This window comes from Mercenaria mercenaria, chromosome 4 (genome assembly GCF_021730395.1).
Source record: "Mercenaria mercenaria strain notata chromosome 4, MADL_Memer_1, whole genome shotgun sequence".
Lineage (NCBI taxonomy): Eukaryota > Metazoa > Mollusca > Bivalvia > Venerida > Veneridae > Mercenaria > Mercenaria mercenaria.
Window position 1 is genome coordinate 6,926,755 of NC_069364.1, and position 26,065 is coordinate 6,952,819.

Sequence of the window (26,065 nt, forward strand, 5' to 3'; positions counted from 1 at the left end):
GTACTTTCTGTTTAGCGTTGTCTCCCCTGACTAAAATGGCGTCAATTCGTCACGGAGCATGAATCGCAATTCTTATCGTAATGGGAAAGTGTGTGACAGTCTTACGGTACCCTCACCCCAAACAGTTACCATTCTGTTTGCATCATCGAGTGCTAGTATTTCAAACTAAGTATAAAAAATAATGTACTTAAAGCAGAAATTATATGGACAATGCAAACCAGAAACATGCCTTAAACAAGTCCAATGAAAACATTAATAAAATATTTCAAACCATGTTTCCAGACAGTAAAATAGCGAAAAAGCTTGCTCTTGGTGAAAGAAAAACTGCCTATATCTGTGTATTTGGCCACTTTAAAAGCTTACTGATTGAAAAGATCAGGGGACCATTTGTCGCTCTGATTGATGAAACTTGAAATAAAAAGATGCAATAAAAACAGATGGATCTTCATATTAGGTTTTGGGATGCAGAATCACAGCAGGTAGTAACACGGTATTATGGTTGAATAAGTCCTTGAAAACTATAAGACTAGTGCTTGAAAAGTCCTTGAAAAGTCCTTGAATTTGACTTGGCCTTGTCTGTATGAACCCTGATCTTATTTCATCCAAGCTGTATGTTCTATAAATGAAATGTATGTTGGAAATACGTTTAAAATCCCCACTACATTATTTTGATATAGTTAATCTTTCCTTGTTATTCAATTGAGGATAAATTCCTGTGTAACTTTTGTAAACTTTTTCCAGTTTGATTTATGGACAGACTCTCAGAGGAAGCGATTCTTTGACCTTGTGTTCCGCCAGTGTTCACGTAGACAGTACAAGTTTATACAGGACTGGTTTGAGGAATGTGTTCCATTACAGCATCTAGACTTCACCACTGTACTGCCAAGGTTTCTTGCCCTCTATGTGATGTCTTTCCTGGAACCAAAGAGTCTCAGTCGATGTGCTCAGGTGTCATGGCACTGGAAGTTTCTTTCTGATCAGGTACAAAATTTTATTTTTATGCCCCCGGCATCTACTGATGCGGGAGGCATATAGTGATTGTCCTGTCTGTCCGTTTATTCTTCCGTTCGTCCGTCCGTCCGTACAAGGTACACCAAATGGGACCGTTTCGTCTAGCATCAATATCCCTTACTAGAATGACTTGATACTAATGCAGATGTAACCTGTGACCATTCCTCATCTTCAGACATCACCTGACCTCAGTTTGACCTTGACTTTGACCTCATTTTGGACTTAGGTTGCTTTATATGGGCCATCTCTTGGTTAACCAAATGGGACCGTTTTGTCTTGTTTTGTTTCGCTTACAAGAATGAATTGATACTATAAGATTCTTTCACTGGTTGTAGGAGCCAATGGGAATATCCTGCCTCGAGGGAAACTGTTTAGGCGGTAACGAGGCTCCATGCCGAGTAACCACCTAAATAGTTACCCGAGAGCCGGATATTTCCATCTGCACCTATAACCAGTGACAGAATCTTTTTCTTGCATACCGATTTCAAGAAATAATAATAAAAATAAAATCAATGGAACAACTTTCTTTTTAGAACTATTTCTTATGGCAGTGTATTTAAACAAAGCGCGGTAAACCAACGTCCATAAACAGGAAAGATGTCATGACGTTTCAAAACAAACAGCAAGGTTTAGTTCCGGTTTTGTTTTATCAGTTGCAGCGTAACATTAGGAATTTTTGATAAAATAACGTGATTTGAATCGAGAAATATACTATCAGGAACTAATATGTACTGTTAAGGTACTGAATTTTTATTCCGTTTTTTAAATAAAATATAAATTACTACATAAATTTTCTACATATGTAGTTCGTTATAGGTCATTTACAGCACGAGAGTCATCTTACACCCCGGGGTGTAAGATGGATTTTTCCAGCACCGGTAAAGATACCTGAAATCCCCGTCTGGTATGCAAGAATAATACAGATGTAACCTGTGACCATTCCTCATCATCAAACATCACCTGACCTCAGTTTGACCTTGAACTCGTTTTGGACTTGGGTTGCTTTGTATCGACAAGGATGCCACCGGGGGCATCAAGCGTTTATTGAAGGCAGCTCCTTGTTTCTTAAAGTATCTTCTAGATGCATTTGCAAAACTTTGCAATATGTGTCTTTTATAAGGTTGAAAGAGTGATTTTTCCTCGGATATAAAATGAAAGTTTGTATGTATGGTAGAGCTCTCTCTGTCCAGGATAAAACTTTTCCTGATACCATATACAGTTGGTTTTAGAAGTAATTGAAAGAATTTTATGTGAAATTTTATAAATTTTGAAAAATATGTGAGGGGAATTGTCCTACCTATCAAAGTTAGGTAGGGTTTTTGTACAGAAAAGGAAAGAATAAGGACAGTTACAGTCTCTAAGAGATGTTTTCCAATTTTCAAGAGCTTTTATTTTACAGTAGAAAACTTCACTGGTAAATAGACTTCTTAGTCAATTGGTACTTAATTAGTAATGTTCTCAGAATAACATAAATGTGTATGTGTATCAACAGGATGTGTTATGGATGCCAAAGTGTATGAAGTATGGTTGGTTTTTACCTTACTCACCATCGGAATACGAGTATGGTTGTTGGAAGAGACATTACATTGCCTGTGTGAAAACACTAGACTATGTCAATGCCAATGTAAGTAAATAATACATCATGCTGTGCATTTTTGTACCCGTAATTAACCAGTTTTGCTGAAATTCATTTTAGTTGTTCTATGCACTTATCACTAAAATTTCTGTTAGTGTTATTTTTTAGATACAGATTGATAAGGTATTGGTATTGTCAAAATGCACTGTACCTTCAGTCGTATGAATATGTATTAAAAATATATTCTCTGAGTTTGAGTTTTAAGTACCATTTTTATGAAGGACAGACTTGAAGGTTAAATATGTCATATTGAATTTTCTTAATCTATTGTAATTTTATTGCTGATATGTATATCTAACCAATATAGAACTCTATGTATGGTATGAGAGGGGATGGGAGAGATTTGATGGCCAAGAAGCCAACAAAGAAAGAACTGTCTCTTGTAGAAAGTAGTGAGTACTGTTTTACAGACCCTATTATCACTTTATCTTGTTTTAGATAGGGATGTTAACTGTTAATTAAGTAGTCAGAATAAGCCTATATAGAATGGTATCATGTTTATATCTGAATTTTTCAAGCTGAATATAAGTTTTAAGCTACCCTCAAATCTTTCATATATGGTGAAATCCTTAATATTCATATGGGCAGTTTGTATGGTTGTGTTAATCCACAAAATTAAATCAAATCAAAAACTAAATGCCCTTCTATTTATCTTTAAAACTTGGAGTCCGCAGATTCATATCACCACAATTAAACTGTTACAGTAAAATTTTAACCATGAAATTTCAAAGTAGGCTGTAAACTTCCAAGAAAATCATTTTTGTCACCATATATGCCTTATCCAATTCTTTCTCAATGAATCCTTCATGCATCACTTGAAAACTACTTCCTGTTCCTTTTTAGATAAGATGTTGACCTCTCGGCCCCCATGGAATGGACCTGACTATCATCCAAAAGATTTAGACAAAAACATGTTTGCTTTCTTACATGATTTTAATCCCAATGAGCCAAATATGCCAAAGTCGGCTTTGTTGTTCCACAATCGCTGGGGTATACTAAAGAAGAAATCCAATGTTACCACCAGTCCAAGTATGGAGTTAGGTCTTACCTCACAACGGAGGAGGGAAAGACACCGAGCCCTTACTGTAAGTACTTTATTATCTCAAGAACTTTATAACAATTATATTTTGAAACATTCTTTGCACATGATTTTACATGCATATTTAATGACATATACCAGTAAGGAAGCTGTGAAGATGGAAGCTTATTACTTGAAATTGTTAAAAAACTACACATATGTCCCGTCAGCTGGTATTCCATTTAATCTTTTATTTTGAAGCAGTTTGAAATATAGTTGAGAGACCATAGAAAGCAATTTGAATGAAATAAGCAAGTAGTAAAAAAAAAAATCCTGTGAGGAGAGCATTTAGATTTTTCCCAAATGCCATGATTTTGAAAAATGGTTTTGTAATTACTCTCTTTGAAGTGTAACTGAAAGTATTGACTTTAACGGAAGGTGTCTTTAACTCTCATAAATGCTTGTTGATGATGGAAATTAGAAAGTATGGTCAAGTAAACATGGCTTGAATAGCTGACAGTAATGTTGAGAATGAGTGGTGAAGTGAACATAGCATAGATTATTTATGCCCCGGAAGGGAGGCATATTAGTTTTCAACTGTCCGTCCGTTAGTTTGTTAGTTCGTCACAACGTTAACTTTTTGCATGAAGGCACTTTACTCGCGAACCACTGCACCCAGGACCTTTAAACTTCACATGCTGATAGTACTTATTGAGTACACGACCCCTACTGACTCTGGGGTCACCAGATCAAAGGTCATTGCACTGCAGGGGCATTTGTCACTATTAGTGACAGCTCTTGTTTCAAATGTTGTAAAGTAGAAAAGAATAGAAAGTCTTTATCTGACAGACAAATACCCTTTTTTTACAGTCAGGAGAGGACTATGACTTGCTGCAGACAGGCAGATCTATGACCTTGACAGAGAGTCTCCGTGACGACCTTGTTAACCTGAAAGAACAGAGAATGAATGAGTTAGTTAATACACAGTGGTATCCACCGAACAGGACAACTCAAAGGAGGTAAGCTCATGAAAATAAAAGTGTTCTGCAAGTTTTTGTACTGGAAGTCAAGGATTAACATCATTTATTCAGATAACCTGAAATGAAAACTAGGTCAGACATACTTAAAGGTAAAACAGTCTACAGATAAATGGCAAGTCTTGTGTTAATCTATAAAGCTTAATTGTTACAAAAGTATCTTTCTAAATTTCTAAAAGTATGATAAAGAAATGATTACCAGTGAAATAATTTAGAATAACAGCATAAAATTGGTTTCAAGATTAGGGTTCTCTTTTTTAATCATGAGCAAATATCTTAAACTTTAGCACACATACCTGTTTATTATATGTTCTAAAAATAACCTAAGTTTCATTGGCCGAAACCGCTCATCATCTTTCAAAATATATATCATGTCTAATACTAAGTGGGTTTTCCCCCCATTAAACATAACTTTCTAAAAATAGAATAGAAGTTTCATGTTTTCTGTGAAATTTGGAATATTTTACAAGTGTTCATAAACCTGAACCCATATAATAAAACAGTTATTGACTCTTGAGCCATTGGATATGATGTGATATTCACTGGAAAAGGACAATATTGACCTCTTCCAGTGAATATCACATCATATCCAATGGCTCAAGAGTTTATAATTGCATAATATTTCATTTAATTGTGTGATAGAAAGTTAGTAAGTTTACAGTTCAATTTTTCAAATTAGTCCAGCAAAAATCAGTGTGCACTTCTGTGTGAGTTCAACAAACTTCATAACAAATTTAGTTTCTGAAGTAAAGGGAGAGTTATAAAGGGGGAAATGCTTTTTAGCTGAACTATTCGAAGAAAAGGGGAGCTATCCTACTCGCCCCGGCGTCGGCGTGAGCGTTAGCGTGAGAATGAGCGTCACACAAATGTTAAAGTTTGCGTACCATCCCAAATATTTTCAAAGTTCATTGAGATATTGCTTTCATATTTTGCATACTTGTTTACCATCATGACCCCAGTCTGTGAAAAGGAGGAGGCAACTCTATCAAGCATTTTGACTGAATTATGGTCCCTTTCCGACTTAGAATAAATGTTAAAGTTTGTGTACCACCCCAAATATTTTCAAAGTCCATTGAGATATTCCTTTCATATTTTGCATACTTATTTACCATCATGACCCTAGTCTGTAAAAAGGAGGAGGCAACTCTATCAAGCATTTTAACTGAATTATGGTCCCTTTTCGACTTAGAATATGCTTATTGTTATGTTAAAGTTTTACTCCTTGCTTATATTATACTATCAAGCACTGAGAATAGTCTAGTGCGCTGTCCACTGACAGCTCTTGTTTCTACTGCACTCATTAGCTCGACTATTCGAAGAATAGTCTAGCTATTCTACTCACCCTGGCGTCGGCGTGGGCGTCACACCTTGGTTAAGTTTTTGCATGCAAGTACATACAGCCATCAATTAAAGGCATATAGCTTTGAAACTTATTTTTTCTTTTTCTAGGTCAATTACCAACCTCTCTGGGTCAAGTCCCATAACTCTGACATGTATTTTGAGCGAATTATGCCCCCTTTTGGACTTAGAAAATTTTGGTTAAGTTTTACATGCAAGTTACTATCTCCAAAACTAATGCAGATATTGATTTGAAACTTCACATGTGTCTTCGGGGTTATAAAACTAGTTGATAGCAGCAAGTCCCATAACTCTGACCTTCATTTTGGCCAATTTATGCCCCCTTTTGGACTTAGAAAATTCTGGTTAAAGTTTTGCGTGCAAGTACGTACAGCTATTTCTAAAAGGCATATAGATTTGAAACTTATTTTAAGCTCATCTGATTTTTTGAAAAAAAATGATGAGTTATTGTCATCACTTGAGCGGTTGTCGGCGTCGGCGTCGGCGTTGCCTGGTTAAGTTTTATGTTTAGGTCAGCTTTTCTCCTGAACTATCAAAGCTATTGCTTTGAAACTTGGAATAGTTGTTCACCATCATAAGCTGACCCTGTATAGCAAGAAACATAACTCCATCTTGCTTTTTGCAAGATTTATGGCCCCTTTTGTACTTAGAAAATATTAGATTTCTTGGTTAAGTTTTATGTTTAGGTCAACTTTTCTCCTAAACTATCAAAGCTATTGCTTTGAAACTTGGAATACTTGTTCACCTTCATAAGCTGACCATGTACATCAAGAAACATAACTCCATCTTGCTTTTTGCAAGAATTATTGCCCCTTTTGGACTTAGAAAATCAGTTTTCTTGGTTAAGTTTTATGTTTAGGTCAGCTTTTATCCTAAACTATCAAAGCTATTGCTTTAAAACTTGCAACACTTGTTCACCATCATAAGCTGACCCTGTACAGCAAGAAACATAACTCCAAACTGCTTTTTGCAAGATTTATGGCCCCTTTTGGACTTAGAAAATATCAGATTTCTTGGTTAAGTTTTATGTTTAGGTCAACTTTTTTCTTAAACTATCAAAGCTATTGCTTTAAAACTTGCACCTCTTGTTCACCATCATAAGCTGACCCTGTACAGCAAGCAACATAACTCCATCCTGCTTTTTGCAATAATTATTGCCCCTTTTGGACTTAGAAAAATTATTTTCTTGGTTGAATATTATGTTTAAGTAAACTTTTCTCATAAACTATCAAAGCTATTGCTTTAAAACTTGCAACAGTTTTTTCAGCATCAGAAGTGGACACTGTACATCAAGAAACATAACTCTATCCTGCTTTTTGCAAGAATGATGGCCCTTTTTAGACTTAGAAAATCATGGGTAGGACAATATTTCTATTATACAAAAAAAATCAGATGAGCGTCAACACCCGCAAGGCGGTGCTCTTGTTTCTTTTTCTAGTTCAATTACTAACCTCACTGGATCCAGTTTCATAACTCTGGCATGTATTTTGGGCAAATTATGCCCCCTTTTGGACTTTGAAAATTCTGGTTAAAGTTTTACATGTAAGTTTCTATCTCCAAAACTAATTCAGATATTGAATTGAAACTTCACATGTGCCTTGGAGGTTATAAAACTAGTTAAGAGCAGCAAGTCCCATAACTGATATGCATTTTGGTCAAATTATTCCCCCTTTTGAACTTAAAACTCTTTTGATATTTAAACTTTTTGGGTAATATTTTCCTGCTTCTGGGACAATATTTCGAATAGTCGAGCTTGGCTGTCTTACGGACAGCTCTTGTTTATTTGGTAAAATAAATTTTAAAAATCTGATTTTCACAGTGCTGAAGATGGAAGGTTTGTAACAGTACACATACCTGCATGTTTGTTTGGTAAAGTGTTCTTTTGTTCTGTAGACTAATCAAGGTGGCTGCCTGGCCACAGATTCATTACAATGAGATAAAGCAACTTTATATTTGTCATTTCAAATACTATTCTGGGTAACAAATCTTGCATTTCTGGTCCTGTATCAACATGTTCTTTTATACAGTAGTGAGGTGAATATTTCAGTTTTCATATGTTAAATCAATGTACATAGTTTTGAAATACAAATAAGGGTTTACAAGAACTGTTCAAACATGTATTTCTGAAGTGGATTGAAATTTCAGTATATTCTATTCTGAATTTTAACATCAGATGCTTATTAATCACCCGCCGTGGCGGAGGGATTATAGGAATGGTCTGCGTCCGTCCTTCCGTCCGTAACAAATTCGTGTCCGGTCCATATCTCCTAAACCCCTTGAAGGATTTACATGAAACTTGGGTCAAATGATCACCTCATCAAGACGATGTGCAGAACCCATGAGTCAGCCATGCCAGCTCAGGGTCAAGGTCACAACTCAAGGTCAAAGGTTTGAGCCTGCCATTTTGTGTCCGCTCTATATCTCCTAAACCCCTTGAAGGAATTTTATAAAACTTGGGTCAAATGATCACCTCATCAAGATGATGTGCAGAACCCATGAGTCAGCCATGCCAGCTCAAGGTCAAGGTCAAAGGTTTGAGCCTTCCATTTTGTGTCCGCTCTATATCTCTTAAATCCCTTGAAGGAATTTTATAAAACTTGGGTCAAATGATCACCTCATCAAGATGATGTGCAGAACCCATGAGTCAGTCATGCCGGCTCAAGGTCAAGGTCACAACTTAGGGTCAAAGGTTTGAACCTTCCATTTTGTGTCCGCTCTATATCTCCTAAACCCCTTGAAGGATTTTCATCAAACTTGGGTCAAACGATCACCTCATCAAGGCGATGTGCAGAACTTATGAGTCAGCCATGTCAGCTCAAGGTCAAGGTCACAACTGAAGGTCAAAGGTTTGAGCCTTCCATTTTGTGTCCACTCTATATCTCCTAAATCCCTTGAAGGAATTTTATAAAACCTGGGTCAAATGATTACCTCATCAAGACGATGTGCAGAAATTATGAGTCAACCATGCCAGCTCAAGGTCAAGGTCACAACTAAGGGTCGAAGGTTTGAGCCTTCCATTTGGTGTCCACTCTGTATCTCCTTAACCCCTTGAAGGATTTTCATCAAACTTTGGTCAAATGATTACCTCATCAAGAACTCATGAGTCAGCCATGTCAACTCAAGGTCAAGGTCACAACTGAAGGTCAAAGGTTTCAGCTCTGTATCTCCTAAACCCCTTGAAGGATTTTCATGAAACTTTGGTCAAATGATCACCTCATCAAGACATTGTGCAGAATTCATGAGTCAGCCGTGTCAGTTCAAGGTCAAGGTCACAGCTAAAATCAAAGGTTTTACCCTTTCACTATCCATAGCAGTGGCGGGGGATTTAGCTGTCTTTCAGACTGCCTTGTTAATTCTGTAACATCCTTGTATCAAGCTCTTTTAGATATCTGTCTTTTCTTCATAATCTTTTTATTGTAACAATGGAATTGCATAAAACATACATTTTGAAGGGTTGCAGTTTTATTTTAGGGAGCCATTTTGCAAATGAAATTGTTTAAGATGATTTTCTTCCTCTTCCAAACACAAAATCATTTAATAATTATTTATTTACTTGTATGAGTTTTTGTAATTTGGATTTTGGTTAGCATTAGTTGTAGACTCATTTCATGTAGTTTATTTACAAAAAATAAGAAATATGTATTCCTTAGTTCTGTAATATCTTTCATGTTATTAGATACACCAAAGTAGACTGTTACAGTGAAACACTGCTCGCTGGAGCATAGGTAACTGGAGCACCAGTGCTGACTTGAGCAGTTTGTTGACCATGGCCATTTTCCTTTAATTTTCTATATTTGTCACTCAAAACTTTGATTATCTCAATATTTTGCTCAGAATTCACTTGACACCTTGAGTATTTGGTGTTTTACTGTAGAAGGATATGTGCAAATGTGGATAAATATTAAAAATGATCCCAATATAGCATCAGTATTTACCTTACCGGTAGTTGTTTTTTCTCATGTAGTACATCTTGCCTTGCTATTTTATTATCACTCAAATCTTGATTTTGTCAAAGTGACACTCATCAGTTAGAATTGTATAATTCTTAATGCTGAATCTTGCATTGCTTTATACAGTTGTAGATATATGAATAAATAAAGCTAAGGATCATTCTCATTTTTCAGAGGTAGAAGTTTTCACTTTACACAATACCTGCTTGTACATTTTACACAACTTATCACAAGATTATCTGTACTGATTGGCTGTTATGATTTTGAAATAAATAATTTCTGCTATCTGTTTGTAGACCAAATCTTGCTGGCAGTCAGGCCATTTATCCTAGTACAATGAAGGGTACAAGAAGGACTTCACTAGTGGGAACAGAACGTCCCCAGAACCCCAGGGTCATCTTCATATCCTCAAGGGTTCCTGCTAGCGAGGTAATTCCTCTGTTTAAACTTTGAAGTGAACTATGATTTGTAGGTAGTGCTTAGAAGAATACCTGCAACTAGTGAGTAAAATCTTTTCAGTTCAGCACATTGATATACTATTATCATGGCAGTCTCACAATATCAAATTATGTGTGATTCTACCTACGGTAGTTTAATGTTTGAACATTTGTAGTGAGTAGGGAGTAGGATATCAACTAAATAGTTAATAGTGTAGGCTTATGATAAAAGGAACTCAAATGGTTGTTAACAACATCTGTTTTGGTACTATTTGTGAAAATAATAGTATTCAAGATAATAGAATAAAGCCTATATATTAAATTTTGATTAACTGATTTCTAAATAATCCAGGACAGCAGAAATGAATAATAAATCTCAGCTCTTCATCCATTAAAAATGTACATATATATAGTAGATGAGTTTGCTGGTATTTATTCAGTAATGTTCTGTATTTCAGCTGTTGTTGGATGCAGTATTGTTTGGTGTAATTCCTATTGTGTATGAATATGAAGGAACCAGTCAGGAAGCACTTTTCCTCAGACTGGAACAAGTTCTTCAGGGTAGAAATGCACAGTGAGTATTTCTTTTTATGATATAAATAAACCAGTCGATTTGTGTGTGTGTAATAGCTATGCCATTGATTTTTAGCTCGACTATTCAAAGAATAGTCTAGCTATTCTACTCACCCTGGCGTCGGTGTCGGCGTCACACCTTGGTTAAAGTTTTGCATGCAAGTACATATGGCTATCATTTAAAGGCATATAGCTTTGAAACTTATTTTCTCTTTTTCTAGGTCAATTACCAACCTCACTGGGTCATGTCCCATAACTCTGACATGTATTTTGGCCAAATTATGCCCCCTTTTGGACTTAGAAAATCCTGGTTAAAGTTTTACATGCAAGTTAATATCTCCAAAACCAATGCAGATATTGAATTGAAACTTCACATGTGTCTTCAGGATTATGAAACTAGGTGATAACATCAAGTCCCATAACTCTGACATGCATTTTGGCCAAATTATGCCCCCTTTTGGACTTAGAAAATCCTGGTTAAAGTTTTGCGTGCAAGTACATATGGCTATCATTTAAAGGCATATAGCTTTGCAACTTATTTTTTCTTTTTCTAGGTCAATTACCAACCTCACTGGGTCAAGTCCCATAACTCTGACATGTATTTTGGCAGATTATGCCCCTTTTGGACTTAGAAAATTCTGGTTAAAGTTTTATGTGGAAGTTACTATCTGCAAAACAAATGCAGATAATAATTTGAAACTTCACATGCATCTTTGGGGTTATAAAACTAGTTGATTGCATCAAGTCCCATAACTCTGACATGCATTTTGGCTAAATCATGTCCCCTTTTGAAATTAAAACTTATGGTTAAAGTTTTGCATGCAAGTTACAATCTCCATAACTAAATTAATGCAGATATTGGATCGAAACTCTATAGATATTTTAACATTTAAGGTAATAATCCTGCTTCTTGGACAACAGTTTGAATAGTCGAGCACTGGCTGTCTTACGGACAGCTCTTGTTAACATACCTTTATTAAAAGCAAACTTTACAACATATGAAAAGAGATCAGTTTTCTCAACTGCATGTATATGTTTAAAAATTACCTTTAAATGAAGTTATTTACTATGCATTTGATTTATTTATAAGTTTTTACAATACCCAATTTTCTTATTTAGCGTAGAAGACTGAAACTGTAATATTGTGCAATGAAATCACTGTCTGTACATCACCATTATTATGTTATAGCAGCAGAATGGAAAAGAAAACCATACAAACAGGCAAATGTTTGGTGTATGTCTGTATGATTGTAAAGATTCCTGAAAACCAGAATCCGAAAACAAGATTTTTGACATGTTCTGGACAGGGTTTTAACTGTTAGTACAGCAATGTGATTTGAATAGACATGCACTTGTACTTTTGAGAAGGAAGAACCTGATGTACCCATTACACTTACTTTCCAAGTGTCTGTACTAATTTATGACTACATTCATAAGATATCTTCTACTTTATGTACAGTTGTTATGAGATAGAATCTTACCAAAAAAAATCTATCAGAACTTACAAACAGAATGACACATGCAGCAAAAATGATATTTTGTGACCTTTTCTGTCAGTTAGTTTAAGGATGTATTTCTATTGCTTGTTTTAGGAGCATTGGAATATTTACGCATGCTGAATTGCCAGGGGAGATAAGACTGGTTCATGGATGTAACATAAGTCTAGAGAATATGGATTACCCAGAAGCTCGGGAATTCTTTGAGACTGTGTCTAGTCACGTACTGCCATCAGAGATGGGTGGACAGTTCGATATATTTGCTCCAATAGCCGCTTCAGGTAGGTCAGATATGAACATTTTATGTAAATACTGTGATAGATTATAATTTTATTTCCATGTGTTTGTAGATGTGAATAGTACATGGTATCGTTCAGTTCAAAAGTAAATGTGGGAAATGAAGCAATATATTTGTTGTTTCAACCTCAGTCTTACACACCTTTCTGAATGAACCAGTATTGACAATATAATATGGTTTTGCAGTGTAAATACTGAGCTTTCATATGCTACTTTATGGTGCTTGAAAATGCTTGGTGGTACGTTTTAGGTAAAACGGTGTTGTTGTACAAATGTTTACTCGGTTTCTGTTATTTGAGTATAAAAATTATTTTACCTTAACGCCCATTTTTGACCCTTTGTAATTTTTTTATTTAGGTATTGAAACATAAATGTATGTTTTCATTTCAGAGTTAGGTATGGAGCTGATGGTCCAATTAACTGTGCTGACTGGTATTCAGTTCTCAAGTCCTACAGGGATCATAGGTCAATACAATCATGGTAAGTATTGGCAGACATTTCAGAGTTAGGTATGGAGCTGAGAGTCCAGTTAAATGTGTTGACAGTAATTATTTCTTTAGTTGTACAAACGGTCATAGATCAATACAACCATGGTGTCTTAAACTATGTCTTGATTGAATTTACTGTTTCTACATCGTATATAAATTCTGTAAACCCAACACATTGCTAAACTGTTCTGACTCTTGGAGTGCCTTGAGCAAATTCACTGCAAAATGAAATAATGAATTTCAGCGGGACTGTTGGTAACTGTCCCAAGTGGCTGTCTAGTGAATTTAAAAGTGTGGGCTACTCCTGGAATTCCTATAGTGACACCTGTGCCATTAATGATCTTTCATTATCAGGATGGGAATTTAACAGGAACTAAATAAGGCCAAATCTTTTCTTACAAAATGAACAAAAAATCCATCATTTCTTTGAAATACAGAAGATAAGTGTTATTTCAGTGAATACAGAGTGGTGTTTACCATACAAAGAAGGGCCTCCACCTGAGCAGTATTTCTGTACCAGTAAATTGAACGTTTGGGCTAACACAGCAGACCAGGCAGTGGAAGCTCTCGGAAAGTGCAAACAAGTACTTACACCTTACTTTGAGGCAGCACATAGAGATATAGCTGCCCAGTTAGCAGGTAGGTAGATATGGGAAACAGAAGTAGTATGGAATTAATATGTTAAAAATTAAGTAAGTGATGTAGCTAAGTCACACATCAAGTACCATTTTAGCTCATCTGTGCATGAAGTGGTTTTGGTGATCTTTTTGGATCATTGGATATCTTTTGTCCAGGCTTCATCCACAATTTCTTTAGTGAACATATGTTAAACCAAAAAAGCAATTTCAACCAAACTAGTTTCTTTGAAGGTCACATATCAGTCGTCCATGGCAACCCAAATGAAAAACTTGGAAAATATTTACCAAATTTCACAATAATGTCATCCCAATATTCCTTGGGTGACTGTCTTTCAAAATTTAGCTTTGTTAAATATGGTTGTCAGGAGGCACGAAGTGCTCAGGGTGAGCTATAGTGATCACTCACAGTCCAGTGTCCATCCGTCGACACTTTCCTTTAAACAAAATCTCCTCTAAAACCATTTGAAAGAAGTTGATGAAACTTGGCCTTGATGTTCTTTAGGTGGTCCTCTTCCATAGCTGTTCATATTGTTATGCTTGGTTGCACAAAGGGTGTGCCAGAGGTTAAAATAGAAAAATCTTTAAACATGAAAGTGCTGGCCCTATTTTAAAATAATTTCAGACAAATGATACTGGTGTGACCCTCTACCAAGATTGTTCAAATTATCCTGATTCTACAAACAACATGGGTGCTATAGGGTTTGGTTACTTTTCCCTATATGTATATAGTGGACACTTTAAAAACCTTTAGTGAAACTGCTGGCCCGATTTTAAAATAATTTCCCACAAAATGATCCTTGTTGTACCATCTACCAAGCTTTCTCAAGTTATTTTGATTCATCAAAAACATGGCTGCCAGTGGGTGTGGTCACTTCTTCCCTATTTGTATATTTTGGAAATTTAAAAAAAGTCAGAAACAGCAGGCCTAATTTTAAGATCATTGTCAGAAACTGGTGGCCCTTTACAAATTGTACAAAATACTATTTCATAATAATTTCATAGACTTTTTCCTTGAATAATTATCTTCCAAAACTGTTCAAGCAAGCAGTGTAACTCGGGTGAGTGATCTAGGGCCATCATAGCCCTCTTGTTTATTTATGTATAGGGTAAATTTTGAGTCTTCTTTTCTTGAACTGCTGGCCTGATTTCAAAATAATTTTGTAGAAACATTCATAAGTGTTTTCAAATTATTTTTATTCTTTAGAAACATGGCCAACAGAGGACAAGCTTACTTTTCCTTATATGTCTATAATAGAAGAAGCTTTAAAAGAACTGCTGGCATGAATTTGAAATAATTCGGCACAAATATTCCTTGGTTGACATTCTTCAGAAAACAAAGCTGCCAGAACTAGAAATAGTTAAATCTTCCAACCTCCCTTACCATTATAGTTCAAGCCACCTGTGAAACTAGAGCCATCATGACCTTGTTGAAATTAATCTGCATTGTGACAAATAACATACCCTTCATATAACTAATGTACAAGTTCTACCCATCTCCAGGATTAACATGTTACCTCTGCCTTTCTCTGTTCAAGCTAATTGCGCTAGCCAGTGAAAATAACAGCTCAAATTTATACTTATTATCAAATTATATTACTCTTCTGTTATTTCACAGGAGAAGTGATATTTGGAGTCCTTGGACAGACTGACATAAGAGGTGTGAAAAATATCACCACTGCACTGACTGAGGGGCTGTGTGAACTTGGGAACCAAAATGGAGTATGTAAATCTCTTTTAATAGGACATTGCTAAATGTTAGTTCAGGTTTTTCAGTTTAATTGAGATCTTAGATAAGAGCCCATGAAAATAGGAAATAGTATCCTTATGAGTTTGACCTTTCTGTTTTGTTAGAAAGTCCTTTTCAACAGAAAACCTCTTTAACCCTAATTTTACATTAGTTTAGAAAGAAGTACACTGGGACTCCTTTATAATGCTGTCATTGGGGTCCAAGGTTCGAGACCCATGGATCTAGCGGGGTTAAATTTACAACGCCAGTTGGCTGTATATGCAATAACCCACCAACCCATAATGCATTAGATGTATTTTGAACGCTGCTTCACATGTTGTATGGGAAATTCTATTTGTATAAATGGGACATTTATTTACCATTATATGCTACTGGAGAAAATGAAAAAAAGATGTGTCAGCTTCCCATTTCGTTGTGATTCTAAAAGAAAGTTGAAATTCTGAATCCCGGAAATAAACATGTAAACTGTGTGAGAAGCGTGCGGTCGTGAAAATTACAATCAGTGCAATAGCACGGTGTTTTAAACACGTGGAAAATAAATAAAAAGTATTAGAAAGAGGAAAAACGCGTTTTAAAAATTGTTGAAATAGAAAATGGATAAAATAAACAATCTCAATATGGCTATTCAGTGCATCGAATCTTCATTAGTTCCAATGTATGAATGGGATGGCTACGAAAAATGGCAGCATTTTATTACAAAAATGGGCATGCTGTTTTATCTTTTATTCACTCAAATTTTCATGTTGTCCACTTAATTGGTGCAAACTTAAACGGTTTGATAGTTGACTGACCAATGTTAAACACGTGTTATGCCAACAATATAATTTTGACACGGTCCTGATTGCCTAATTGACACATGCCTACATGTATTCTAAGTTTAACAAAGGTGTTACTCAAACAATTAAGCTGGCAGACAATTATTGATTTTTGTCACAGTTTTCATGGAAAAGGTGTTAAGATACACAGGAAGTTTTATAACTGGTTATGATCAAAATAAAGTATGGTTTTTTTAGCTCACCTGTCACATAGTGACAAGGTGAGCTTTTGTGAGCGCCTTTCGTCCGTCGTCCGCTCACAATTTCTTGTGAACACAATAGAGACCACAGTTTGCAATCAATTTTAATCAAACTTGCACACAACTTGTATTGGCTTAATATCTCGGTTCCTTTCGAAAACTGGCCAGATCCCATCATGGGTTCCAGAGTAATGGCCCCTTAAAAGGCCAAAATTTACTATTTTTGGCTTGTGAACATGATAGAGACCACATTTTACGATCAACCTTAATCAAACTTGCACACAAGTTGTATTGGCATAATATCTCGGTTCCTTTCGAAAACTGGCCAGATCCAGTCATGGTTTCCAGACTTATGGCCCCTTAAAGGGCCAAAATTTGCCATTTTTGGCTTGTGAACATGATAGATACAACATTTTGCAATCAACTTGAATAGAAGTTGTACACAACTTGTGTTGGCAATATATTTTGGTTCCTTTCGAAAACTGGTCAGATTCCATCATGGGTCCAAATGTTATGGCCCCTAAAGGGCCAAAATTTGCTCTTTTTGGCTTGTGAACACAATAAATACAACATTTTGAAATCAACTTTAATCAGACTTGCACACAACTTGTATTGGCATAATATCTCGGTTCCTGTCGAAAACTGGCCAGATCCCATCATGTGTTTCAGAGTTATGGCCCCTTAAAGGGCCAAAATTTGCTATTTTGGCTTTTGCAGCCATATAGAGACTTCATTTATGGTTTGATTTGATACAGATTTGCAAAAATAACTTCAATTACAATAAATCTTAGATTCCATGATGAATCTGTCAGATTCAGTCATAGATTCTAGAGTTATTTTATATCTGATTACCTCCCTTGATTTTAATCAAAATGGATTTATATCAGTAAGTACTTATAGGACTCCTTTAAAATTTCATTATTGTCATTAGTTGGACTGAGACAATCAGGGTAGATAACTATGGACTGATTTTATGTCAAATTACCTCCCTTTATTTCAAATTAAAATGGATATTCTCCATAACTAATGAAGATTTCACTTTTGCCATCAGATGGACTTGTACAATCAGGGAAGATACATATTGACTGAATTTATAACAATTTACCTCCCTTTATTTTTTATGTAATATAACTAGGAGCTTCTAATGAGATCGGTTTGAAACGTTATTTATGTCTTTCATAGTTAGAAATTTCTACTTTTACTTACTTTTAATATATTGTTGTAAAGGCTTGTACATGCATATACCAATGCATGATTACCTCCCCTGATTTTAATAAAAATGGATTTATCTCAGTAGGTATTTATAGGACTCATTTGAACTTCCATTATTGTCATTAGTTGGACTAAGACAATCAGGGTAGATAGCTATGGACTGATTTTATGTCAAATTACCTCCCTTTGTTTGAAATTAAAACGAGTATATCTCCGTAACTAATGAAGATACTGATCTGAAATTTCATTAATGCAATCACATGGTCTTGGACAATCAGTTTAGATACATATTGACTGAATTTATGACAAATTACCTCCCTTTATTTTTTATGTAAATGAATATACACTAGCAGCTTCCAATGAGACTGGTTTTAAATGTTAAGTCTTCCAGGGTAAGGAATAGTCATGCTAGTACAAAAATGCAAAATCTGAGCCTAGGACCCTCAAACTTAGTATTGAGATTGGCCCTCACTAGTACTTGACCTATAGGTCAAAAGGGACTGTTACAAGAAAATATATATCCTGATGATATTTAATGTGTATGCCTATGTGATCTATGTCAAAACTTGAACTATCATTAAGAGCAGTGGTACTCAGGTGAGCGCTATAGGGCCATCATGGCCCTCTTGTTTGGTTTTTTGGTCTCTTGGAAAATTCGGGAGCCAAGAGCGTACAGCGTTATACCGAATACCATGGTATATCGAATAGCGTTATAAAGGGTTTCAAGTGTAGTTCAAAATTGGAAACCTAATCTAAAGAAGAAATGAAATAAAATAATTGATTTATAAACTTTTTCAGGTGAATCCGCTGGAGTTTCTAGGTGAATATCTTCTACAAAAAGCTGGAGTAAATGACATTAATTTTACAAGCACAAAACAGGTAAGTTAATAGCAATAAGTAAAAGTACCAAAACAAAAACTCTAGTTTGCCTATTTTTAGCTCACATGTCACGAAGTTACAAGGTGAGCTTTTGTGATCGCGCAGCGTCCGTCGTCCGTACGTGCGTCCGTGCGTAAACTTTTCCTTGTGACATCTCTAGAAGTCACAGTTATCATGGGATCTTTATGAAAATGGGTCAGAATGTTCATCTTGATGATATCTAGGTCAAGTTCGAAACTTGGTCACGTGCCATCAAAAACTAGGTCAGTAGGTCTAAAAATAGAAAAACCTTGTGACCTCTCTAGAGGCCATATATTTCACAAGATCTTCATGAAAATTGGTCAGAATGTTCACCTTGATGATATCTAGGTCAAGTTCGAAACTGGGTTACGTGCCCTCAAAAATTAGGTCAGTAGGTCTAAAAATAGAAAAACCTTGTGACCTCTCTAGAGGCCATATATTTCATAAGATCTTCATGAAAATTTGTCAGAACGTTCACCTTGATGATATCTAGGTCAAGTTTGAAACTGGGTCACATGGCATCAAAAACTAGGTCAGTAGGTTAAATAATAGAAAAACCTTGTGACCTCTCTAGAGGCCATACTTGTGAATGGATCTCCATAAAAATTGGTCAGAATGTTCATCTTGATGATATCTAGGTCAAGTTCGAAAGTGGGTCACGTGCCTTCAAAAAGTAGGTCAGTAGGTCAAATAATGAAAAAACGTTGTGACCTCTCTAGAGGCCATACCCTTGAATGGATCTTCATGAAAATTGGTCAGAATGTTCACCTTGATGATATCTAGGTCAGGTTTGAAACTGGGTCACGTGCCTTAAAAACTAGGTCAGTAGGTCAAATAATAAAAAAACCTTGTGACCTCTCTAGAGGCCATACTTTTCATGAGATCTGTATGAAAGTTGGTCTGAATGTTCATCTTGATGATATCTAGGTCAAGTTTGAAACTGGGTCAACTGCGGTCAAAAACTAGGTCAGTAGGTCTAAACTTATTAAAATCTTTTGACCTCTCTAGAGGCCATATTTTTCAATGGATCTTCATGAAAATTGATCTGAATGTTCACCTCGATGATATCTAGGTAGGTTTCGAAACTTGGTCATGTGCGGTCAAAAACTAGGCCAGTAGGTATAAAAATAGAAAAACCTTGTGACCTCTCTAGAGGCCATATTTTTCATGAGATCTTCATGAAAATTAGTGAGAATGTTCACCTTGATGATATCTAGGTAAAGTTCAAAACAGGGTCACGTACCTTCCAAAAACTAGGTCAATAGGTCAAATAATAGAAAAACCTTGTGACCTCTATAGAGACCATATTTTTCAATGGATCTTCATGAAAATTGGTCAGAATTTTTATCTTGATAATATCTAGGTCAAGTTCAAAACTGGGTCACATGAGCTCAAAAACTAGGTCACTATGTCAAATAATAGAAAAAATGACGCCATACTCAAAACTGGGTCATGTGGGAAGAGGTGAGCGATTCAGGACCATCATGGTCCTCTTGTTCATTGATTTGGACCTTTGCATCAATAAGTGACATAATCAGATGCAGCAATAAACCTCTGGAAAGTAGCATGTGTTTTTGTTCTGATAAATCAAATACGGTAGAAATTTTAGAATGAAAACAAACCCATTAATGAACAGTAAGAAAGAAAAAAAAGACACCACACTCCAATTACAGTATTAAAGGAATATTTAAGTGGATTGAAATGATTTTATTCTCTTGTTGCCCCCTTAATTGATGACGAAGGGCCTCTTTAGAAAAACTTTGTATCTGGGCATTTGAGAGCCAACAACAGCATAAATCGTATGGTATATGATTCAGTTTGTTGTTTCTTTATTATATTGGTTAATTTTTATTTCATAGAAACTTGAGCCAATCAAGGATGGCTATGATGAGGAGGTGGAGGAGGAGGAGGAAGAAGAGGAGGGAGAGGAAAGAGACAAATTTGACGAAACAAGACGGACGTACGAACAGACACGTGACTGGGATGAGGATGAGGAAGCTGATGGAGAGGCAAGGAAAGACGAGGGGTCAGAGAAAGAAACAAAAAGACGAAGGCAAAAGAATGAGCATCAAAAGGTGGTGTTGAAGACACAAGAACTAAGTCAGAAGTTTGGCACTTTGAGAGCTACTGGGAAATTAGAAAGATTGGTAAATATTTGTTACAAGACAGTGATTCGTAAGTGATATTGACTGGAGCCTGGCTATAACATGCAGTTTGGTTTCAGTGTGGCAGATTTGTTTTCTTTAGTTGATAACAATCAACAATAAGAAAAACGCATAATGCCCATCTCAAGACTACATAGAAAAGTATACACCCTTATAAGCTTCATTTAGTGTGCTGTATTTAGTGTACCAACCGTATATGCTGCATTTACCCAGTGTAGATTCCTAATGATCGACAAAATAAGCTGTATTACTTTCTCAAGTGTCAGCACACCCTAGGGTGTGTTTATCAAAGATATTGTAGGAGGTACACAATGTTTATGATAATCTGTGCAACAGCAAAGCAATGATTTGTTTAACAAGAACATTACTGGTAATGTCATTTACACTAGATGAATTCACAAGCATCAGTTGGTTAATGCCCTAATTTTGTATTGCCCATTTTGAAAAAATGGGATAATTACGCTGATGTGCACCAGGAAAAATAATATTGACTGAGGCTGAACATCCCATAATAACTGCTTTGTCTGTCCATCAGCACTTTTGTTTCTGGATTTGGTTCACATGTACAGGTTTTTCAGACTTTAAATAGTGATAAATTACAGCCTGAAAAAGATCCCTGTCATTGCTTGAAAGTCAAGGTTATTAGGTGCCGTCTGAGCTGTACTTGTTTTTTTTGTGTGTTTCCAGGAGATCTTTTAAATTGATTTTGATGTTAGAATCTTAAAGGTCAAGATAACTTGTACCCCAGTTCACTTTCATATTTTTTTTTAAAACGGCTTTTCAGAAAGTAAACGATTATAATATAGCTGTGTTATTCAAGATATATACAATACCTAATCATCACTGTAGGATTTGTTTGGTAGGGTTACAAGTATTCTTGGGTTTCAGTTTCACAGTATATAGATTTGAAGAGTTATTTATAGTAACTGTGCAACATCAGAATTTTATATGTAGTTTTTCAATACTGAAGTAACAACTGTTCAGCATCATGTATTTTGTATAATGATAGGACATGTGGGTCAGCTGGAATTCATTTATTTGTAGTTCATATAATAATGTGTTTGAATCAATATCCTTGTAAGTATCCACCCTTCAGTATGGTGGCATGGGGATACAACTGTCTTTTAGAATGTGCTCCTATTAAACTTTTCTGTCAGTGGCGAGCTTCATTGTCCACTGACAACTCTTGTTTTTAATGCCCATTTACCTACCATGGTCCATTCTGCTTGCAAGCAGGCATATTATGCTGAATAAGACAGAGCTGTTGTCCCTGTATTTTAAATCACATGTACATACAGTATCTAAATTCTCCGTAAGATTTTTCATTTTTCCAGACAACACAGAAATATAGTGATCATCCAGAGAAGAGAACACCTATTGCCATGGAGATGGTATCAAGTGAGGTTGAGTACAACAGGGTCCTTACTGCTATAAAGAATGTCTACTTTAAACCTCTCAATGCTGCCTTAAGGTCCAACAGGTTGGTAAACGTGATCTCATACAGAAATAAACAAAAAAAGTTTTACCTACTTTTCAAATCAGGTGCAATAGATACTTCTGAAATAATTTAATTTTGTATGCATAAAATAGACACACAAAAAAAACAATTTCCAAGGGACATGAATTGGTGTATTTCAAATTTTCAAGATAAAATGACTGCAAAATTTGCCTAGTCATCAAGATTTAATTTTGTGGATCAGTGCAACAACGAAATCCATAAAAAATTAATCCTCCATGAAAACTAACCATTTCACAACACAAAGGTATTTAAACTGACTGATGATAACTACTGATTGTTCAGGTGTTCTGTTTATATGCTGCATCGATAACTTATTATTACAATTTTCTGTTTTCAGAGCAATTATCAGCAACCAGAATCTCCAGATTATTTTCACAGATGTATTGGCAATACTTGACATCAGCAAGTAAGTAAAGGCTGTCTGTATCTTTCCATTGTAAATGTGTTGAAAACATCATTATGATAGGGCAATGTAAAAGTTTAGAACTTTTATCAGGTACCACGGTAATATTAGCCATATGATATGACAGCAAAATTTGCAGTTTCATGCAGAGTATATGGGGGCTTGCTGCTAAGAGCATATTACTAACTGCAAGTAGAATTTTCTTTTTCAATTTTCTTATGTTAGTTTATATGATCAAAGCTATAATATTTTCAGTGATTTGAAAGACAACCTTCAGAATCGTTTGTTAGAATGGGATGCCCAGGAGACCTGTCTTGGAGATATATTTGTCAAGTTCTGTACATGGTTGAAAGTCTATACAAATTTTGTGAACAATAATGAGGTTATCCTACGCTGTATTGAGAGGTCCAAGGAACAGACACCGGCATTTAGAGCATTCCTAGTTAGAAATGATAGAACACCAGAAACCAAGATGCTCACGTGAGTTTGTATGGTATAATTGATTGTGAATAAATAAAATATAAAAAAAAAGTTCTTTTGAAAGCGATTATTTGATACAGATGCAGCTTTAATGCAAGTCTTCTGTTTTTAACACATTTACTGAAAAATTGATTTTGTATGCAAGAAGCAATGTTCATGTCCTAAGGCTTTCAAATTAAGTTTGGAAAACAGTCTTGGAATGGAGTCTTGCCTAGAATGCAAGCCTTGCCTTTAGTCAATTTCGAGACTGCTTAGAAACAGCCAACACGGGTGTTAGAGTTTTTTGAGACTGATCTCCTGTGTTAAAAGCTTGAACCAAATCTCATTTAAATAATTACTTTGATATAAGTGAGTAGAAATTTATTATCACCTTTCCAGTCTCAGTTATCTGTGTTTAAAATTGAAATGATGTAAAGGACACTGGTAACAAAATATTTCATGCTGTCATATGTTTTTTATGTACTGAAAGAATGAATAACATTGATTTCAGTACTGTTTTGTCTATGAAAGCAGACCTAACACTGGTTCATATAAGTTACATCTTTTCTACAAAATCAAGGTAAAATTGAAAAAAGCAATACTCCATTCTTTTGTAAAGTGAAAATTTGCACTGGCATGTTAACATGTAGAAATGTCATGTTATGGAGAAAGAGTATTTGTATTTTCAGGCTTCAGGAGATGTTGTTACTGCCATCACGAAGGATCAATGAGTATGTGACTTTACTGAGCTGGTTTGAACTACACACACCAAAGTCACATCAGGACAGGGCTGACCTGGCTGATGCTATATGTACACTGACAGAACTAGAGAAATGTATCAGAGAGGTTAGTTAAGTCAATTTACCACTCTGTAATTTTGTAGAATGATAATTTTGAAGTTAAAAAAAAATCGAAAACTTTTTTCATAACCTACTTTGTGTAGTTGACTCTTTTACTTCATCGTTTTGTGGAAGGTAACTATTTTTAGTTGCTGTGCACATTTCAAGTTAAAAAGGAGAGCACTTGTTAGATTTTGTTGTAGGGTATTGCAATTATATGTCATTGTCTTAGAATACATATATGTATTATTATATTGTAGTGTAAGATGAGAATGGAGCGAGACAGAGAGCTGATTGAATTACAGAGAAAGATACAGAACTGTCCAGTATGTATACCTTCTTGTTTGTTTATCTTAAATATATTTACACTTTTATAATATTCTATGGTACACTTTACTTTGTATTTAGGGTTTTGATTTGGAAGTTTACAATGATTTTTACAATGTATATAAGACATTACCTAGCCACCTCCAGCCTTGCATCCTCAAATTCTGTATTATACATGTGACTAATATCTCTGCTATTTATTACAAGTTGGATAAAAGATTGTTTAAAATTTGTGTGCTCATGACAGTTAACTGATAGTTATTTATGTAAGTCTGGATATTTCACTATTAAATTTTTAATTTTTATTTTGTATTTGTTTCAAAATTTGAAGGTTCAGTAACTTTTTTAAAGGTAGCCTGGTAACATCAGTTGTGTGTGCTCAAACTCCTTTTCTTGTCTGTATAATTTTGTTCCCTCAGGTGTTAAACTGTCAGATATGAACTGTTTCAGGCTTTGCTGGAAGCTAACAGGTACCTCATAAAACATCTAGATGCCAACCAGCTGAACTCACCAAAGAAAAGCTCTGAAATACCTGAATTGCAGTAAGATTTAAACTGTTTCTTTTGTGAAATTGTAGATCAAGTGTTTGGTTTCTCCATGGCAAAGCTTTAACTCACATTAACCTGAAGTGCAATTGTATTGTTTAAAAATAACTGTTTTAGCAAAAAAGGACTAGGAATGTCTTTCAGAAGTTCCCAAGTTCCTGATCCTTTTCCCGTTGAGTGTATGATTGTTTTCCAGAGCTGTACATTATTGAATAAGTACTAGTGTGCTTTTATAATAAACTAGAAGTCCCAAAGGCTCCACAAAGGTCCTAAATCATATATTTTGGTTTAAACAAAGAAATCCACATCTCAGACTCCCTCTTTATACACTTAATATAGTAAGCAGTCAGAGAATTGTGAGTTGGAGAGCAGTGCAGACCAGAACTTTTTTTTTATATAAAATAGTTACATAATTTAATTATCATACTTAATCAAGTATTTGTTACTGGGCTTAACATTTCCATTCATAATGTAGCAAGATTTTCTATATTGAGGTAAGGTGAACATTCTGTGAGGCTTACATATTTTACATCTTTATACAGGGTATACCAGCATGCTGCGATATTTGGACTGTTCTTGTTCAATGATGCCCTGGTACTGACTCGCAGAACCTCGAAAAACTTCCCTTTCAGTCGAGCCATCGAGTACAACTTCAAATTTGAGGCCAGCATCTCTCTAAGTAGATTACGTATACATGACTTACCGGACTCCAAAGGTTTGTATTTCATGTATTGTAGATAGCTATGGTGACTGCAGTACTGGAAGATACAAATCATGAAATGGTGTGCATGTACATCATATGACATAATCCACTGACTTTAAATAGACATATGAACCAGGTGATCTTTTCTGTTGCAGTATTTGTAGAAGATAAAACCAAAGAAAGCTAACAGGAGTTATAATTTCAGGGCCTGTATTTTTGAATGTTTAAAGTTTGGGACTTACTCAGGAATGGCAAATATTCAGTTTGCCATAACTTTGTCTAGAGCATATT

General features: G+C 35.4%; 1 protein-coding gene across 3 annotated transcripts in view; it reads left to right on the plus strand.

Annotated features, from left to right (window-relative positions):
* The window catches only part of LOC123550926 (epithelial cell-transforming sequence 2 oncogene-like), a 39,104-nt gene that overhangs the window by 9,114 nt on the left and 3,925 nt on the right, over nucleotides 1–26,065 (plus strand). For 2 of the 3 annotated variants that reach the window (XM_045339428.2, XM_045339429.2), the window contains exons 4-24: nucleotides 742–981; nucleotides 2,504–2,635; nucleotides 2,955–3,039; nucleotides 3,491–3,732; nucleotides 4,536–4,684; nucleotides 7,881–7,895; nucleotides 10,308–10,440; nucleotides 10,907–11,022; nucleotides 12,614–12,798; nucleotides 13,205–13,294; nucleotides 13,759–13,941; nucleotides 15,556–15,659; nucleotides 18,713–18,793; nucleotides 20,674–20,961; nucleotides 22,314–22,459; nucleotides 22,836–22,904; nucleotides 23,157–23,381; nucleotides 24,050–24,206; nucleotides 24,460–24,525; nucleotides 24,977–25,068; nucleotides 25,614–25,786. In XM_045339428.2, coding sequence (XP_045195363.2) covers nucleotides 742–981; nucleotides 2,504–2,635; nucleotides 2,955–3,039; nucleotides 3,491–3,732; nucleotides 4,536–4,684; nucleotides 7,881–7,895; nucleotides 10,308–10,440; nucleotides 10,907–11,022; nucleotides 12,614–12,798; nucleotides 13,205–13,294; nucleotides 13,759–13,941; nucleotides 15,556–15,659; nucleotides 18,713–18,793; nucleotides 20,674–20,961; nucleotides 22,314–22,459; nucleotides 22,836–22,904; nucleotides 23,157–23,381; nucleotides 24,050–24,206; nucleotides 24,460–24,525; nucleotides 24,977–25,068; nucleotides 25,614–25,786 — 2,971 coding nt within the window. The remainder of the gene's footprint in view (nucleotides 1–741; nucleotides 982–2,503; nucleotides 2,636–2,954; nucleotides 3,040–3,490; nucleotides 3,733–4,535; nucleotides 4,685–7,880; nucleotides 7,896–10,307; nucleotides 10,441–10,906; nucleotides 11,023–12,613; nucleotides 12,799–13,204; nucleotides 13,295–13,758; nucleotides 13,942–15,555; nucleotides 15,660–18,712; nucleotides 18,794–20,673; nucleotides 20,962–22,313; nucleotides 22,460–22,835; nucleotides 22,905–23,156; nucleotides 23,382–24,049; nucleotides 24,207–24,459; nucleotides 24,526–24,976; nucleotides 25,069–25,613; nucleotides 25,787–26,065) is intronic. The other variant, XM_053540295.1, reaches the window with a different exon arrangement.